General features: G+C 44.7%; 1 protein-coding gene across 9 annotated transcripts in view; it reads left to right on the top strand.

Moving 5' to 3' along the window:
- The window catches only part of CACNA2D3 (calcium voltage-gated channel auxiliary subunit alpha2delta 3), a 935,925-nt gene that overhangs the window by 475,006 nt on the left and 441,184 nt on the right, over positions 1–19,735 (top strand). For all 9 annotated transcript variants that reach the window (XR_012518702.1, XR_012518703.1, XM_039477586.2 and 6 more), the window contains one exon: positions 17,895–17,984. Coding sequence is in view for 7 of the 9 variants with exons in the window: in XM_039477586.2 (XP_039333520.1) it covers positions 17,895–17,984 (90 nt within the window). In the remaining 2 variants the exon portion in view is untranslated. The remainder of the gene's footprint in view (positions 1–17,894; positions 17,985–19,735) is intronic.

The raw sequence follows: 19,735 nt of genomic DNA, 5'->3' as shown, positions 1-19,735 counted from the left end.
CAATTGAGGGATGTTATGGACTGAATCACATCCCCCAACAATTGTATGTTTAAGCCCTAATCTCTAACGTGTATATGGAGATGGGGCCTTTAAAGAGACAATTAAGGTTAAATGAAGTCATAAGGTTGTGGCTGTGATCCAATATGGTAGCTGTTCTTATATTAGAAAAAGAGACATCAGGGATTACATATGCACAGAGAAAAGGTCACTAAAAGACCCAGCAATAAAGAGGCCATCTGGAAACCAAGAAAGGAGGCCCCGGGAGAAACCAAAACTGCTGACATCTTCATCTTAGACTTCCAACCTCTAAAACTGTGAGAAAATCTACATCTGTTGTTTAAGCCACCCAGTCTATGATATTTTGTTATGGTATCCCTGGCAAACTAATACAGAAGGAAATTCAGATAGAATCTAAACATGTTGGGAGAATCTCAGGTCCTGCTTGCGCATCAGGTGACAAGGATGGCTGTGGAAACCTGGCATCCAACCATGTTTCTTAGAGCAAGTCCATAGCATGCTTCTCTTTTTTTTTTTTATTGACAAAGCAGGTCTTTGTCAAAAATGTGCTTGAGGAAACAGTAGTTCTACGATATGATCTTAACACGTCTGCTAGTGGGGAACAGAGAGGAGGTTGTGGTCAAAGAAAGCTTAAAATGACAAATGAAAAATTTTTAAACAAGCTTCTTCCTTGCGGGACTAAGCTTTTAAAATGCTCCTGTATACTGTGAGCATAACTCCAAGAGTTAAATAATTTTTGGCATTTCCAAAGCTTTTTCTAGGAAAACCATTTAATGAAGTAGGTTTTGTAGGTAGTGATTTGGGAAATGTGTACGTTTCCTTGGACTGCCATAACAAGGTACCATAAACTGGGTGGCTTAAAATAGCACAAGCCTAGGCCGGGAATGGTGGCTTCACGCCTGTAATCCCAGCACTTTGGGAGGCTGAAGCGGGTGGATCACGAGGTCAAGAGATCGAGACCATCCTGGTCAACATGGTGAAACCCTGTCTCTACTAAAAATACAAAAAATTAGCTGGGCATGGTGGCGCGTGCCTATAATCCCAGCTACTCAGGAGGCTGAGGCAGGAGAATTGCCTGAACCCAGGAGGCGGAGGTTGTGGTGAGCCGAGATCGCGCCATTGCACTCCAGCCTGGGTAACGAGCGAAACTCCGTCTCAAAAACAAACAAACAAACAAACAAACAAACAACAACACAAGCCTATTGTCTGACAGTTCTGGAGACTAGAAGTGTGAAATCAGGGTGTTGCAGGCCATGCTTTCTCAGAAGCCTGGAAGGGAGATTCCTTCCTTGCCTCCTCTGGCCTCTGGTGGTGACCATCAATCCTTAGTCTTCCTTAGCCTCTAGATGCATCACTCCAACCTCCACTTCCGTCTTCATCCGGTCATATTCTCCCTGTGTGTGGCTGTTTCTCTTATAAAGGCACCAGTCTTGCTAGATTAGGGACCCATCCCAGTGACCTCATATTAATTTAATTAATTACATTTGCAATGGCCCTATCCCAAATAAGATCACATTTTAAGGTACTGGGGGTTTGGATTTCAACATATCTTTTTGCAGGACACAATTAAACCCATAAAACCTGCCAAGTACTTTACGATGTTTGGGATACATGCCTTAAAATTTTAGTTGGTTACCTTTCATTTTTGCTTCTTTCAGGATAAGCTACTCCTTTTGATTTTACACTCCTTAAAGCAGAGGATTTTAATTTGCAGTGTAGCAGCAGAATCACATGCTTTTTTTTTTTTTAAGTCCATTTCAATGTATTACCTACCTCAAGACTCTGATCCAGTGGGAGCTGGGTGATGAGTGTTGATGCAGGTTTATTTGAAAACTGAAACATTTGACAGATTAGTTATCTAGCTTCTATATTTCAGAATTTTCCAGGACTCTTGATTTGGATATTTTTTCTTTTCTTTTCCTTTATTTATTTATTTATTTATTTATTTATTTTGAGACAGAGTTTCACTCTTGTCACCCAGGCTGGAGTGCAATGGCATGATCTTGACTCACTGCGACCTCCATCTCCCAGGTTCAAATGATTCTCCTGCCTCAGCCTCCCAAGTAGCTGGGCTTACAGGCATACACTGCCATGCCTGGCTAATTTTGTGCTTTTAGTAGAGATGAGGTTTCACCATGTTGGTCAGGCTCGTCTTAAACTCCTGACCTCAGGTGATCCACCTGCCTCGGCCTCCCAAAGGGCTGGGATTACAGGAGTGAGCCACCACACCCAGCCTGAATGTTTTTTCAAACACCTCTTCTCTAATTCCTGGCTTTTCTTCACCAAATATAGTATCACCCTCTTTGCAAGTTTGTGGGCAGAATTCATGTCCCAGTCTTACCCCAGAATCCAGGGAAGAATGAGTTGGTAAGTGCTATATCTGGGGGTTTGTCCTAATTGAAGGACTCGGCCAAGCCTTGTGCAGAAAGAACCTTTGAGAGTTTCTCTCAAAGTCACAACTCCGCCTGAACAGAGTGTGAATACAGCCTTGTTGGGTTGAAATATGTGTTACAACTAACTGTACTCTGTGCACGTGGGTCTGTGTGTGGGGATGCATAGGGCTTAGTTGTGTTTTTGAGTCATGTGTTTCTGCCAACCGTTTCTCACATTGTATTTCTGCCTTAGGAGGTTATTTGAATGATCTTTGCTAAGCAGCTTTCAAATAAATCTCTCAATTTCCGCATGTCAATTTATGTCCCACTTCCAAAGACTCAAACTGTGAATGACTTCTCTCCACAGATGGGGTCACCTTAGCCAGGTGCTCTTTTGTCTTTGTCTTCAAGATCCTTGGGGTGCCACTTATAATCATCCAGCAGTGGAATCATTTCTCTTCTAAAATGCTGACTGGAAGGGCCATTTTGTTAATTTAGTGTGCCTGCTTTTGTGCTCAAGTGAGGAGTTTCCATAAAATGAGAAACACGGAATAATGAGGCCTGGGGCCCAGGACTATCCAGTCTCTTTGCTGACTTGGTCTCAGAAGGGGGATGGAGTGCAGAGAAGAATCTTTTCAAACTTGGATAAGAATTGCCATCTTTAACACATGCTACCACCTTGAAAATTATATTCAGATTTTTGGCAGGATGTGGAGAGAGAAGAGTGAAAAAAAATTCAGTGCCTATTCCGGAATTGCTTATTGGAGTTATGTGGCAATTTTCCATTTTAAATAAATGAATTCAGCATACATACTGTTAGAGAGGTGTTTGTTTTATCTTTTGAAAAAGATCATGCATCATATTAACTTACTCCTGGTGCTGTACACATTCTCACAGGGACTGTATTGAAAGGGTGAGAATTAAAGAAAGAATGCCAGTGCCCCCAGGGTCTGTTCCAGGGGTTGTGATTCACACCAGTTCTGTTCCTTCTGCTAGTTGGCTGTCCCAGAGTTGAGTTCCTTCCCCTTCCTCTGCTCTCCTTGGGAAGAGGAGGGGGAAGTAAGCGAGGGAGAGAGGGAAGTGAGGGCTTACAGCTGAAAATCAGCAGAGCCAATAAGGTGGGTTCCAAAAATCATGGCCTTTTGGAGGAGAATTTCTTTTTCTTAAATGGCCGGGTGTTTCCTGGTCAGACATCTTTGATCTGGGCTGATTTCAGGGTCTTCTCCTCTTGATTGACTGAGGAAACCCTCTCATGGATTCTCCCTGCTGTTGCACTGACATTAATCATTTTTTTCTAGACTCATAATGGTAGTCTACCTGGAATCACAAGTAGCCCAAAGGACCCCGAGCGACAGAGAAAAAGGCCAAGTTGGCTTCAGGGAGGTAAAGTCAGGGAGGCCTGTGGAAGGCCTGAACTCCATGTGAAGGACCTTTTCCAGTTCCTGCATTTATTATCTTTGCGAATAGTATTTTCCTGATGTCAGATGATTAGCATATTTTGCTAGTTTTCTCTGTGATGGGAATAATGATTTTCATTCTAAAGTTCCTTTAACTTCAATTAGAGGTGAGCAGAGATGTGTTAATCATACTTGTGAAACCTGCTGCCTACCATGCTGAAAAGTGGATATGCTCCAGGGCGCTGGAAGATACCCTGATAACTGAGGAAGAGCCAGGTCTGGGAAGGGGTACAGCCAGCTCATGGGTCTGAGGGTGCCTACCTGCTAACTGCAACGTGAAGACTTGGTTTTTCAGTCAGCTGAAATGACCTGCCAGTCCACAGTGGCAGACAAGACTGGACCCCCTTATTACCCCCTCAGTCCTGCACTGCTGGGATAGGTAGTCCATGCAGAGGAAGGGCCCCTGCATTTGCTGGGGCTCAGAGAAAACTCAGGGAAGAGTTTCGGTGAACTGCTGTGAAAATGGACCACACTCATGGCTAGACATGGCAAGCAGCATGGCCACATTCACAGGTGGATGCAAACAGTAGATGCCATGAGACTGTCTCCACTAACTGGATCAGAGTCACAGTGAAAATTTGACCTATGACTTACAGCCACAGACTTCTTACAGTGCACATTATGTTTGTTAATTTGCAGTTTTATCTGTCAGGTAGACTGTACATTTGCCAAGAGGCATTTTGCTTCAGAAAAATGACTTGGATATTTTCAAGAGGTATATCTTTAATCTACCAAAAGTGAATTCGAAAAATAAAAAAGTTTCCTGTATTGGTGTGTCATAAAAGTCTTTGTTGCAGAGATTTCTCTGCTGTTTTGTTTCCCTTGGTAGTGACTGAATCTTAATTTTCTGTAATGGGAGCACGCATGTTGTCTATAAAGCTTTCTGTTGATTTCATGTCCTGAGGTTGAAAATCCATGTTTCCATTTCTTGTGAATTACAGCTGTTTGGTTTTATAGCCTGTGAATGGCCCTGGGCCTCTCTTGCTTGGTGCTTTGAGGTCCATGTTTCTGCTTACTTGAGGTCCACTGCTGCTAACCTAAGCGTTCCTGATCAGGCTTTCTGTCCCATATTATGAACCCACAGCCTGTCATTCCGTCTTACCTCTGAGTCAAAGGCCTCTTGATCCTTAAACAATGACTCTAGTGAACAGAAACACTGAATGCCTGGAAGTTCCTGCTTAGCCTGGCTCCCTGCTGTATTTTTAGGCTCATGGTGCTCCATGTTCCTTTTTCCTTTCTGTGCTCTGGATTCCATAACTTTATTACAATTTGTGTATACTTCATTTCCTCCTACCCCGGGACCTTGGTACCCACAAATGCTGTTTCTCCACCTATGAATCTCATGCCCTAGCAGCCCTGCCTTTACCTCCATGCCTTTCTTTAGTGCCTCTGTTTTATACTACCAGATATACTACCAACTCACCATGAGCCTCTCCTTGATGACACTTGCCGCTCTTGCATTGCATACAGCTGTGTGTTTATTGACTGAGATCTTTCTCCACTGGCCTGTGAACTCTGCAGGAAGAGACCAGGTCTCTTCTTGTTCAATGGATCAAGCACAGTATGTGGCACTTGATGGCTTCCTAATAAACATTTGATGACTCAATAAATGCTACAAGGATATTGGGATAAAATGTATACCATGAGGAAAGGGAAGGAGAGTCTCTGGTAGCAAAGATGTGGGGTTAATACAGGCAAACTTCACTTCACTTAGACCAGAGAATGTTGTACCTAATGGGTGTCCTTGGAGGCCCCTTCCATTGCTGAGGATGAAATTCGAATTCTCACTTTGGTGTTGGCCCAGGGCAGAGCCTTTCTCACCAAGCACGAACCTCCTGCTTATTTCATCAAATTGTTCTAATGCCAATCTTTCTCTCACCGTGTTTCTTGTCCTTGGAGCAAATTCTGGACCAGGGTCTAGCAAGTGCTTCCCACCATGTTTACTTGTCACTTTGCCCGTCAGGTTTTTGGAGTAAGGCTTGCACTACGTTTTGTGTGAGCTTCTCAGATGGCCATATTATTACTTTTCTTCTTTACATTTTTACTTGGCCCTCTTCAGGTATTTTTTTCTCTTCCCTCCTTCCTTCTTATTCCTCAGGTGTATGCTCAAGGAAAGTACAGAGATGATAAAGTGTAAATGGTTAAGAATGGTTAATTTCTAGGGTTCCTTAGAGAAATGGCCAATTCTAGGTTAGGGGCAGAATATGAACAAGATGAGCTTGAAACCTCTTGCTTATTGTGATCGCAGAAAGCTATTAACTACTGTACAGGGACTCGGTAGCAAGCCTGAAGAGAAGCAGCTACTGCTGGCCAAAGATTGGATAAACTAGACATCCCTCCACCCACCCAGCACCCCCACCAAAAAACAACACACAAAAAATCAACATACGGAAACATATAATATATGCTACAACCCATGCTGATACTAAAATGATGGAGCAGAAAAGCCATTGATGATACTAAAAGAAGGGGTGTGGAGATTCTCGTTGATCACTTTTGGACCAATCTTTATTTTGAAAGCCAATAAAGAAATGAAGGGCAGCCAACATTTATACAGCTTTGCTCTATAAGTGGTTCCTCAGCTGACTAAATAGTGCAAAAGAGGAAGCACTTCTTTGCAGAAATTGGTTATCTAATACATGAAGAGATACGATGGAATTAAAATTATTGCCATGTTGCGGCTTCTGAGGAATTAATTAATCTGGGCATTGGGCATTGATGGCTGCCATTGCAAGGAGACTACCAGTCATTTGTTGGAGGGAAGTAAAAACATCATGAAGTAAATGCCAGATAAATAAATAATTAACTATGTAGTCAAACCTGAATCCAATCAGACTGCTCAATCTCACCGTAAATTTACTAAAATAGAGAGACAGAGGAACATGCTACATGACAGCTCAGGAATACGATCAGTAAAATCTGGATTCTGGAATGCTCTTCGTGACCAACAACTTACTTCTTCAACAAGACTTGTGAGAAAAATAATGGAGAGGGAACTCCAGAATAAGAGATTTAAGAGATGTCTCAACCAATCACAATGAGTAGATCTTATTTGAATACTCATTCAAATGGTGTAACTGTGACATAAAGTGAAGCATGTATTGTGATTTGTTTTTAAAATGTTTACAGGTGAAATAATATGATGTCTGGGATGTGCTTCACAATAATCTAGATGGTTATATTGTAACAACAGTTATCTGCTGTTGTGGAACAAACTACCCCTAGACTTAATAGCAAAACAGGGGTCCTCAACCTATAAGCCACAGGCCTGGGTCCTTGTCTGTTAGGAACCAGGTGGCACAGCAGGAGGTAAGGGGCAGGTGAGTGAGCGGGCATTACCACCTGAGATCCACCTCCGATCAGCCAACAGCAGCATTAGATTCTCACAGGAGTACAAATCTTACTGTGAACTACGCATACAAGAGATCTACACTCTGTACTCCTTTATGAGAATCTCAATAATGCCTGATGATCTGAGGTGGAACATTTTCATCCTGAAACCATCCCCCCACTCCCTCCTCCAACCCCTGTCCTTGGAAAAATTGTCTTCCATGAAACCAGTCTCTGGTGCCAAAAAGATTAGGGACCATTGGCTTAAAACAACAAACATTTATTATCTATATAATTTATGGACTCAATAATCCAGGAGTAGCCTGGCTGGGTTGTGCTGGCTCAGGGTCTCTAGTGAGGTTGCATTGAGGATATAGGTTAGGGGCTGGTCTTCTGAGGGTTGGCTAGGATGGAAGATCCATGTCTAAGAGAATTCATATGGCTCTTGGCAAGAGACTTCAGTTGCCTGACAGCTTTTGGTTGGAAGCTTCAGTTTCTTACTCTGTGGCCCCTCCCCAGGACTGCTTCCAGCAAAGCAGTTGGCTTCCTCCAGAGGGAAGTATCCAACAGAGATCAGAGGGGCCACTGTGATGGAAGCTGTAGTGTCACTTACAACCTAATCTTGCAGGTGGCATACCGTCACTTGTACTGTATTCTTTTGGTTGCAGAGACCAACCCTGGTATAATGTAAGAGGGCCCAACACCAGGGTCTGCATGTCAGTGGGTGAGGATCACTGGGGGCCATTTTGGAGGCTGGCTGCCAAAAGGGACATTGATGTAGGTGGTGCCAGGGTATTGATAAAACAAGATGGACTGTGAATTCATAATTAAAATTTTCTAATATAAAAAGTTGCTGGTTAAAAAAAATAATAATTACTTTTTTAGAGACTGCATGCTTGGATGTAAGTCCCAGCTCTACCATTTATTAGCTGTGAGACCTAGTCAAGTGATGTGAATTCATTTTCTCATTCATAGAAGGTGGGTGAGAAGAGTACCTACCTTCTGTGTTGGGACTGTGTGAGGATTGAAGGAGATACAACCTATGTGTGTTCAGAGCCAAGGCTGGTGTGTAGAGGGTACCCAGAGAATATTAGTCGATGGTAGCAGTCTCTTCTCTTCTGTCTTGGGCACTCTCTTTCTGCTAGGCCTGAAAACATCCCAAGACCCCCTGTTTTCTAGAAACCCTTCTTTCTAACTTTTAAGAAGCATACTGTGATTTTGCCTGGGAAAAGCTACCATTTGTTCTTTATCTGATGTCCTCACTACATGTATGTCTGCCCCCACATGCGGCTGCAGAGGAAATGAGCACAGTGTGGACGTGCAGGTGGAAGTGCACGTGTTTGGCCACACCAGTGCTCTCCTGACTGCATCAGCCTGTTTCTTTAGAATGTGGACCTTGCTACTGTCACTGGGTACCTCCCTGAGAAGCTGCTTATAACTCAACTGTTCTTATCCATCTAGCACCCCTCTCTCTCTTTTCCTTTCCATGAAATCCCTCTGTCCTTAGAAAACACATTTGGTGAAGTCAGGTAAGACTTTCCCCATTTCTTCCCACCACAGCCTCCAGTTCAGACGTGGCCATGTGATCCAGACCTGAATAAGTCAGAGGTCCCATTCTCTGGCCACCTGATTGGCTCAGGCGCGGACACATAACCTAAGCTGGCCTGATCAGAGTTTATCTGGGGACTTTCCTGATAGCAATGTTGCTGAAACTGCTCTTGTATAAACTTGCCAGATTTTGCAACACAGATGAACAGGGCACTCAACTTTAAATTTCAGATAAACAAAGAATACATTTTTATTATATTCATCATTATGTATCCAAAATTCAAAGTTAATTGTGCATCCTATATTGATCTGGCAACCCTAGCTCTTGCCACTGGGCAGTCTGAGCTAGGAGGATGTGAGACCACAGATGTAGGCAGCTATGTGCTCAAGAGCTTGCTTAGGGAATGAAACCAAGTAGAGCCGGGAGATATAATAGATAAGAGAGCCTGAGCCCTGCAGGCATCTGGGTCCCTGGTCCCTCCCTTCACTGAGGCAGCCGCATTCTCAGTATTCTCATTATAGGAGCTAATGACTTTCCTTTTTCTGTATGTAGAGTTAGGGTGTTTTTTTTTTTTTAATTATTATTGTTGTTTCTAGATTTTCAACTTGGATACTTTAAAAATACAGTGCCATAAGGCATTGCAAGCCACAGATACCCTACTAATAAGATCTAGTGTTTACTGAGTGCCTACTATATGCTGAGCTCTGTATGAAGCACTCTGTCTGCATTGCCTCATCAAGTCCTCACAGTCACTGTGCATGGTATAAATGAAGGAATTATTGGCTCAGTTCTTTATCTTCCATGAGGTTGTTACAATTATCTTACTATACATATGCCCTGCAGTGTTAGTACAAAGATGTTTACTGTAATAGTGTTTGAAAACATAAAATACTGAAAATTTAAATTTTTACTAGTAGGGGACTGGTCAAATTAATGTTGATACATACATACATACATATATGTATATGCGCGCACACACACAGTGCCTTACAGGGTATTTGTTACAGACTTGAATAAGAATGGAAGACATTCAGACAATAAGGTTAGTACTCATATGTCATCAAGCTTGGCAAAATACGGAGATCACTGAAACAAATACAGTTTAATTGAATACAAGTTTTATGAAACTCTACAAATCTTCTAAGTGCTCATACAGAAAAAGTTCAAATTGTTGTCCCCTGGGATTACATTTCTTTGCTGAACTGTCCCAGAAATGAATGTAGCCACCACTGAGTGGGGAGGGAATATGACTCCCAACCTGTGTCTCAGCACAAGCTGCTCCCCTATCCTGGGCGGTATCTTTTCATTGAGTGCAAAGAGCTGTAGATGTGGCTTGAGGTGATGGTTTGATGCAGATGAGCGTGCTGGCACCCGCAGCACGGGTCTGCATAACATTCCTCCTGGGTGCTGACTATCAATATGCATCTCTTCTGAGTCGAAGCATCTTCAGAGCTGGCACTGTGTTTGCAATGAACTGAAACTGACTTCTGTCTGCCCTGGCACACTGCAGCTGCTGAAGTATTCTTCCTCCAAGACACGCATTTGAATCAAGTCAAGATTTTCATGAAGTTCATAAAGGATAAACGGAGACCTTTGGAAATGTCAGAAAGACATGAAGGGTGAGGCCTGCTGTGTACACACACTGCCATACCACGCAGAGACACAACACAGGAGTCCTGTCCATGCAGCACTGGGCTACGGCTTTCCCTGGTCTTTCAGGGGTTCTCAAAGCCTAGTTCCCTGAGATGCACTGTCAAGTCCGCATGACCTCACCAGGAGGGCGATGAGCTCACATATACGGCTCCACTTGGAGCTGGGATTGCTCACCGGCATGGTAATCATCATGTCCCTCCCTCTCAGCAGTTACTTGGAAATGAGCACTCCTTTGGTGGAGGGGCCCTTCCACTTTAGGTATTTCCCAATTGGAGAGAATCACCAATTCTGAGCTCATCACCATCATCCTGCATGAAATAATTAGTGCTTTTGCCATTGAAATTAGATTGTAGCTAATCTGAATACCTGGATGAAATAACATTCATTGTTCACATCCAGGAGATCTATCTTTTCTTTAATTTGGCACTGGCATTAAACAGCTGCTACCTTCAGACGCATCAATTTGTTACACACACGTGAAGGAGAAATGGGAAATGGCTCAGATGCGGTTCTATCAGTGTCTGTATGCTCTCTCCCAAATTGCAAACAGCTGGGCCTGCCTCCTTCCTACCAGCTTTCTTCAGCCATTCTGTTTTTTGTTTTGAGAAATACCATGTCGCTACTTCCCACGGGAATCAAATGACAGTTGGATTTACTCAAACCCAGGCTTAGTGGTAGCCATGTCACAAGATGTATGCCTTATCTATAAAATATATTGGCTATGCACCACCCTGACATCCCTGAGAGATTTGCCCCAAGCAGACTGCAAAAGTCAGCCAAGGGAGCTCTCAGACTACATGGAAATATGAGAGGCTTATCCTAGGTTGAGGGTGGGTGTGTGTGTGTGTGTTGTCAGGAAGAATTAGATCAAGAGGAGGTGTCCATAATTGTGTCAAATAATTTTGTGGTGTAATATCCAAATCAGTGGGGAGGACAGGTGTGGACACTTTTTGACCCTCTAAAAAATGGGCTTCTGCACTTTGGGCTTGGAGCACAGTAGCAGTGTGACCACAGAACCTGTAAGGCTTATCTGGAAGTCTCACTGAGGAGTTTGGCATCAAAATGGGGTAGACACAGCTGTTGGGGCCATGCCGATCATTCAGGCTGATGTGACTGATAAGAGCTGTATCTCTGTTTTAGGAGAAAGCAGGCAGTCCTGTGTCTGTTGACTGACAGAACTGAAAATCAAAGAAACTCTACAGAATACTCTTACGTTTAATGCCTTAATTTTGATTTTCCAAAAGAGCTTGAGCCACCTGACAGCCACAGTGCAAAGTGACCTATTAAAGTGAAGTCCGTTTGAGGACACCTGCACTGTAGCAGCACACCAGAATTCTGTGTTGCATGTGAACAGGGCAGCAAGGGGCAGCAGACACCATCTTTAGTGCGTTTCCTCTGCTCACAGGCATACTCCATTGGATTTCACTTGTAAATCACATAGTCAAAAATACAATTAGTAAGAATTTCAGGACGGTGGTAGCAAAGCATTAAACCAAACACTGAGTCCTTCTGAACATGGGTCACTGCACAGGTCATATACCCGTGAAACCAGCCCTGCACGGGATCTTAGCTTTGCACACAAACTTAAAGTCTCTGCACCCGCCTGCATGCCGTACTTTGTCAGGGACGTAGGGAACTGGGCCTTGGGCTCTGGGAAGGGGCCCTATTGCATAGGCGTTCAGATACAGCGCTCAGCACTTTGAAACTTTGTCTGCCTCTTGAGCTTTCTAGAGTCCCTTGGCCTAAATGTAAAATAAGAATGTAATAGTACCTTTCTTTTAGGGTTACTAGGAGGATCAAGCGAAGTAGTAGACAAAAAACACGTGGTGCCTAGCATACAGTTGTCACTCTGTCAGTGTCTGCTGCCATTGGAGGGCTTGATGAGGCAATTTCTGAAGCCTACCTATGGCCAAGTTGCTGCAGCAACCTTTGTCCATGCCTAATGGGTATAAATTTCATGTCTGCAGCACTTGAATGATCCTGATGGGTGTCATTGATAGATGGCCATTAGCCTTCCCTCCAAATAGCAGCTCTACTCCCAGCCAGGACCACCATCTCTTAAGGGCTTGTGTTGTCCGCTGATGTCCACTTTGTATTTGACATCCTGCTCTTAATTGGAAGGACTCAAACATTTATTTTGATTACATAGACAGGAAAAAACATGATTGCTATGATCACAGAGAGTCATCAGTATGATTCAACTAAACTGAATGCTGGTGAAGGAGAGGGTTATTTTACCGGGATCCTCTGCTGGCCTGAACGTTGTGGCTGTTTGACAGAGATAAGCGGATGTGGCTGTGCTGCTGGCATTCGGGCACAGGGAATGGTGGCACCCACATGGGCTCATCTCCCCAGGCGTTAAGCCGCACTAATTGCTTTGGAAGCGAGGCTTTTTCCTGGGCAGCAGCATATGCTGCATGAGTTGCCTGAAGCAAAGATAAAAAGCCACCCTCCTCCTTCTTTATTGAGGTTTAATAATAAAATGGAACTGTCACCATTTCCAATAAACTTTATTTTAATTGAGAAAAATAATGAGAACTGGCCACCTTTTGGTATTGGCTGTTGAGAGCCTGCCTGACTTGGGTGATCTGGAGCTTGCTTCTGTAGCTGTGCCCTTGAGGGCACTCGGGTCCTGGGGTCAGTGAAGTCAGCTATGTGTCTCTATCCATTTAAGGAAACTTGGCCCTTGAAAGGTAAAATAATTCCTTTTCCAAGGTCTGTTAGATTATAAAGTTGCAACCCAGGAAGTTGGCATAGAAATTGTTTAAGATGTATTCTGTTTTAATTTTTGCATATTGAAGACAATCCTTTCTTTTAGTGAATATGAAATGAAAGTAGTCTCACGGTTTTTTTCTGTCACCACGATTCTTTCAGATGACTTCTTTTATCGAGTCCCCCAGGGAGAAGTCAATCCAAGTTCCCCCACGTGTCAGAGGGAAATGAAGGCACAGAGAAGGCATTGTCTTACTCAGGCTTGTAGAAAGGGTGAATGTCAGAGCAGGAATTGGAGGGAAGTCCTGCCTGCTGTTCTGAGACACTGATGCCCTCACTACCCCCTCCACTACTCAGATGCTTTCCCATCCTTTCACAGCAGGCAAAATTGAGGCCAGAGAACTAAAGCCACTTGCCTCAGGGGTTTAGTTGGTAAATGGTACAACCAGCACTGGAACTCAGTCTGCTGACCCTCAGCTCAGTTTGTTTCTTTTGACCAGAGGTCATAAGGCCTGTATACCAATTGCTTCTATACGATGACAGTGATATGATGGCATTAACATAACAATTTCTGGATCTTACATTGACCACAGCAGGAGTAGAGAAAAACTTGTAGTGATGAGGACAGTGCAGGGGAGTCAGCCAGGCCCCTTCCTTTGCTTCCAGACACTGCCTTTGGAGTGAACCTGGCTAGGACTGATCTTCAGCAAAATCACAAAGTTCCTTCATGCCATCGGTCATCAAAGCACTGGCTGTTAAAGCCTTGAGCACTGAGAGCCTGCTGTGTATAAAGTGCTGTGTTTGGTCTAGCACAGGCGTGGTAAACCCATTGCATTGTACCATGGCTGTGATTAAGAAGGGGAGCGGGGCATAGAGGAGCAGAGGAGGATCAAGGAGGATCATTTTAATGCAGGGGAAGCTTTCACGAGGTATGTTCTCCGCAGCCAGAGTCATTGGTTTGGTTGTGAGAATCGTAAGGGATCTTTTCAATTAAGTGGCCTGCATCAGCTAAAACTGGGTAAGGGGAGGAGCAAATGTATTGGTTCACTTACCTAAAAGGCTAGGCACGCCTGGATCTAGGGGCTCAGGCCTTGTTGTCGCTATCCTGTCCTGGCCCCTCCGCACGGGCTCTGCTCTCTGCAGCCGTTACCTCCATTCAGGTGTGCACCTCCTGTGCAGCGGCAGGATGATTGCTGGCAGCGCTAGGCTTCCTCTCAGCAATCCCCGTGGAAAGAAAGAGTTCTTCCTCCCACATGCCAGCAGAAGTCCAGGGTTTGGGTCAATGCCCATGCATGACTGTGGCCCTTGGGGTGGAATTCATAGACTGGACAGGTCTGATAAATGGTCCCACCCCTTGATCTGGGAGAGAGGTAGGGAGACATTAGCTTCACTCAAACCGTATGAATTATGGGTGGGTGGGGGAGAAGGAAAATGGGAAGAAGGGGAATGGATGCTGGGCAGGCAAAACTCATACATGGCCCTGGGTCCAGGCCTTGGATCTTCCTTTGACTCACCATTAGTCCATGGCTTGCTGGCGAGGAAGGTCCATGTTAACCCTATCTCTGGGTCAGCACTGTCCAGTCGCACTTTCTGCAATGATGGCAATGTTCATTAATTGGCAGTGTCCAGTGCAGTAGCCACTGGCCACATGTGGCTAATGAGCACTTGAAATGAGGCCAGCACTACTGAGGTACTGTATTTTCAATGTTAGGTAATTTTATTAATAATTAAATTTAAACATAATTACTACACATGGCTCAAGGCTACCTAACGGGACAGAGCCACTGTTAGTGGCGGATGCATCATGGAGATAGTTCCGTGGGAGACAGGAGCTGGTTTTGTGTAGGAGAGTTGGGCAGAGGGCTGAATGCAGCCCCGAAGACCAGGATAGCGGTCTGGGTCAGGCTGTGGAGGAGGAGAAAAGGGAGTTTTGACATGAGAGAAAGGAAGAAGAAAGAAACACGGAGAGTCGTTTATCTGTGGCATCATTTGGGAGTCCCTAACTTGAGAAAATAGTTTTCCATCTAATATATGGACGATATTTGTACCAGGAAGAATAAAAATAACAACTGACCTTGTTATAAAGGCAATTGAAGGGGAACTCCATAACATGCTGTTACATTTGATCTAAATGTTCAACTGTAAAAGCAGCCATTGCCTGAAGTGCCGCATGATGCACAGCTACACACAGATGAAAAGAAAAATGTGCAGGTTGTTAAAAAAAAATGCTGTGTTAACCTGTGTGACTGAGAGCAATTAAAGGCATTCGGCAAAAAGGACATCAGGAGGATAGAATGGACTTGTCAAGGCAGAGTCTGGCCACAGTTTTGTGAATCTAGGGCTGGTTGAAGAGCATTCTCTCAATGAGCTGTTGTGATGGGTGTTTCATCATGCTCCATGTCCCTAGGTGGGTGTAGGAGGGTGTGGGGACCACCGTGTTGGATACCTTCAGAGCCTAAGTCCTTATGGTAGTCACAAGCCTGGTTTCCATGGGGGGTGGTTGTTGGTGAAGGCAGACTCCTCTGCTGCCTACCTGCAGCTGGGATGCCTGGATTCCCTGGACTCAGTTAATTGCCTGGATTTGTTCACCAGGCATTCCTAAAGGACCTGCCATGCACTTACCATCCTGCTAGGCCTTGAGAAATGGGCAGGAAGAAAAGAGAAGCACAAAACTTGGCTCCTGGCCCTGTGATTTGCCTGGTTCCCTGGCCCTCAGCATTCTCTCCCCTATCACTCAAGCCATTTGATCATCCCCTAAAGACTTAGCTCCCACCCAGGAGCAGAGATTAAAGTGAGCATTCTGGAGCCAGACTGCCCAGGTATATGTCAAGCCCATAGCAAGTGCCTGGCATACGAGGTGTTCAGGAAAAAAAAGAAGCTTTTATTTTGCTAATTTAGAGAAACAACCATTCCATAGCAGAAAGAAGAAGAGCATTAGAATAGGTGAAGCTAACCTGGATTGAAACCTGGGCCAGGCAGCTAGGTGGTGTGCTCAGCCTCAGTCTCTGTATCTCTAAAGCAGTATGATGGAACCTCACATGATTATCATGAAGACTCAGTTGCTCTGTACTTTTTAAGGGCCTAACACAAGGCAGGCTTCAATAATTGTGGCTGCTCTGATGGGCCAGAGGGCAAGCAAGGTTGCTATGAGAGTAGAGCGGGCCAGGGAAGAGGGTCTTGTGGGTTGTATATATGCCCAAGGCGAGCCACCAGTTTCAAATTCAGCCTCGATTTGTGTTAGACCCAGGTGTCATTCAAATCTTATTACCATAAAGAACCCATCCAAACTTTGGAGTTCACATTGGCACCATCTTGCCAGCAAGTCTCTGCCCATTTCAGTGACTGGGGGCTCCTTCTGCTTCTGAGGCTCCTACTGCTACTGACCCAAGCAGAGGCAGAACAGCATCTTAGAACAGTCAGCATGCCCTAAGATCTGTCTCTATGACCCATTTTGATTCTGTGATCATTCCGGGGGTCCTAAGGCAGTGTGGCCAATTAGACACATCAAAGAACGACTGTCATCATCTGAGTGCTGATGGCATGCTTGGGGTATTGTTGGGTCCTAGGGTGTGGTAAGAGAAAGAAAGCCACTCCTTAGCAAGGAAATCATGGGCAGATATTTTCCATGAGTTCATTCTTCCTGCTCCCCTCCATCCTGGTGACTCCTCCAGCCAGTTTCCCCAGTGGGCAAAAGTGTGGACGCTTTTGGGGAGATAATAATTCATTTCAATAGAAAAAGCAAGGGGTTAGGAATGCAGTAATTGGAAAGCAAGGCCAGGCTGTGGTGCCACTGTAGGTGTGGGCTTTGGGTCAGGGCACTCATACGTGCATGTGTTCCTGGACATGGGTTGCCTGCACAGACCTGTTCCTGGGCATGGGCCTGAACTTGTTCTTGCCTCTTTGTTGGGAAGCAGAAATACATGGGGTTTCACAGTTATTTTCTTTTGTCCCCTTTAATCTCCAGCTGATTCTGGCCTTCTGCAGAGCCAGAAGAGTCTTGGAGCCTACACTGGAAGAGGCTCGCTCCCATTCTCCTTATTTCTTAGAGCTCTTCTGGATTTCTAGCCTGTGTCTCTCTTGTTATAATCACAGTTTTTATGTTGTGGTCCAGTGTTTATCCTTGCTCCTTATAGCTATCTACCGAGCACCTTCTGTGTGTATCATACATGTGGTAGGCGTGAAGACAGAGTAATGCCATATCTTAAGAAATGTCACAGTCTTGAGTGGGGACATTGTTTAATTATGCAGTGCTCAGTGAAAGGTAGATCCGAGTACCCCATGGCAGCATGGAGTCACAAAGGAAGCATTCTAGGCTAGTGTCAGAGGCTGGTGGTCTGAGAAGACATCACATAATGGGAAGCAGGTTATGGCCATATGAGATCTGAGAAGTAGTTGGGAGAGAGCATGACAGGAGAGGCAGGGGATGGATTGAGAGTGGGTTCCAGTGGAGGGGTGTATATGCAGAGTCCTAAATGTGATCAGGAGCGGGAGAGACGGGATAGGAGAGGAAAAGAGTCACCAACAATGAAACTGGAGAGGAAATGGGCCATTTTAGATGAATTAAATGCTTCTCACCAGACTTCAACTGATTTTCTTCCTAAACTGTAACTGAAGCTAAATCATGAACCTTGAAGGTAAATTTTACATTGAGTAAGTTCTTATGTTTTGAATGTAGAAGGAAAAAGGAAATTATGACCGGTTGGATCTGAGAATCATTGTCCGTGGCATACATCTAATTCATTCAAGGTTGGTGTTTCACTTAACAGGATAGACACTAATGGATTTTCTGCTTTGTTGTTTTAGCACTTCAGGGAGCATCTGGACAAACTTTTCGCCAAAGGAATTGGAATGTTGGATATAGCTCTGAATGAGGCCTTCAACATTCTCAGTGATGTAAGTTTCTCTTTGGTTTGCCTTTCTCATCCCCTGGACAATAGATGGGTGTTGTTTTAAAAAAATTGTGGGCCAGCTCTGGCTGACACTGAGCAGATCTGCAGGCGTGGGATGGGAGAGTGATACTGGCTGGCCCGTTTAGGTCATCTGGGGAACAGGTGCCAGCCAGTGAGGTCAAACCAGAGCAGAGTGGGGAAGAGAGAGCACTAGGGGATGAGACCTGGAAGCAGCAGGAGCCAAATTGTGTAGCATCACAGAGACTCTAATGAGGGCTTTGACTCTGTGTGGAGTGGAAAGCCATTGGAGGGTATAAGCAGCGAATGACACAATCTTTAGTTTTAACAGCGTTTTTCTGGCTTCTGTGTTTAGAAGCAAGTCTAGGAGAGTAAGGACAATAGCAGGGAGGCCATTAAGTGATCTGGGTAAAAATAATGGTAACTTGGATTGGGAAGATAGCAGTGCAGATGTTAAGAAGCAGCAAAGTAAAAACCATGCTAGGTATTTCAAACAGTAGGAGTTTAATTCAGGCAATCGATGGCATAAAATATGGAAAAGCTGAGAAGCCTGAGAATGAAGCGATCCACAGTATAGCATCATCAGGAGGCATCTCCTGTCTAGGGTAGAGGGTACAACAGGCAGGAAGGGTGACATCGAAGCCAAGTCACTGTGGCCATCCAGATGGGAACAGAACTGTGGAGGAGGCTACCCAAGAAGAACTGGGACCACAGAGGGAGAGACCTGTCCTGTGGAAGCTGGAACTATGGAGGAGACATAGTCACAGCCGGAAAATGCCTATCCCCTGAAAGCATGGAGAAATTGCTTAGAAATACCTTGGGTCCTTCCTTGCTTCCTTTCCCCTTTATATAATCCTTGTCAAAACTGTTGGGGAGCTTGAGCACTGTGGTTTGCAGGCAGAAGGCATGGGATAGTCTGAGAACAAACAGGCACTAAATGGGGCAACATCACCTTGAAGTGTCAAGCAGGAGCTGGGAGACCAGCAGAGGCTTCCAAGATCCTGCTGCTGTTGGTCTCCAGGCAGCTCTCTAGGGCAGGCTGTTGTCATTTTGCAAGTCAGCAAGTAGAGGCCCAGACAGGTGAGTCATTCACTCAATAGTGCATAGCTTGTATTGGGGTTAGTTACACCTGACTCCAAAATTTGAGTTTTTACTACTCAGCTATACTGGCCTCTCAAGCAAAGGTTAGGCCCTAATTTCTAGACTCTCTTTGACCAATAATACCTATTGGTCAGGCACAAAGGTGACTGTTTAGATCTCACTCCTGAGACAGTGTCATGACTGCAGAGGAGAAGAGAAAAATAAGGAGAAAAGGTGCCAAGTCAACTTCCTCAGTACAGAGCCAAAGCCCCTGTCACCTCATGAACTCCAACGGGCTGTTGGCTACAGGATGTAAACATTTATGTAAGAGTCCGTGTTGTGGACAGTACATCTCTGTTGACAGCAGAGTAATTGTTTAGAAGCAAAGTTGGTCAGGACAGAGGACTGGGCTGCACTTACATTCTGGTTTGAACCCTGGGCAGGTTCCTTCTTATGGCTTGGATCTCTACATCTCAGCAGGCTCTTTCCAGGTGGTGATACTGAAAAGACTTGCCAAAATTTGAAAATTCAGTCTCTTTTCATCTCAAAAACCTAGCGGCCAGAGCACGGGGAGACTTCCCTGAGCTGGGAAGTCCCTTGTTTGGAAGTCTGCCCTGCAGGGAATTTCTGTTGCCCTGTTCTCTGGCCTACGTGGTA

Source organism: Saimiri boliviensis, chromosome 8 (assembly GCF_048565385.1).
Source record: "Saimiri boliviensis isolate mSaiBol1 chromosome 8, mSaiBol1.pri, whole genome shotgun sequence".
Taxonomy (NCBI): domain Eukaryota; kingdom Metazoa; phylum Chordata; class Mammalia; order Primates; family Cebidae; genus Saimiri; species Saimiri boliviensis.
Note: the sequence above shows the minus strand (reverse complement) of the source record. Positions and strands in the feature narration are given on the sequence as shown.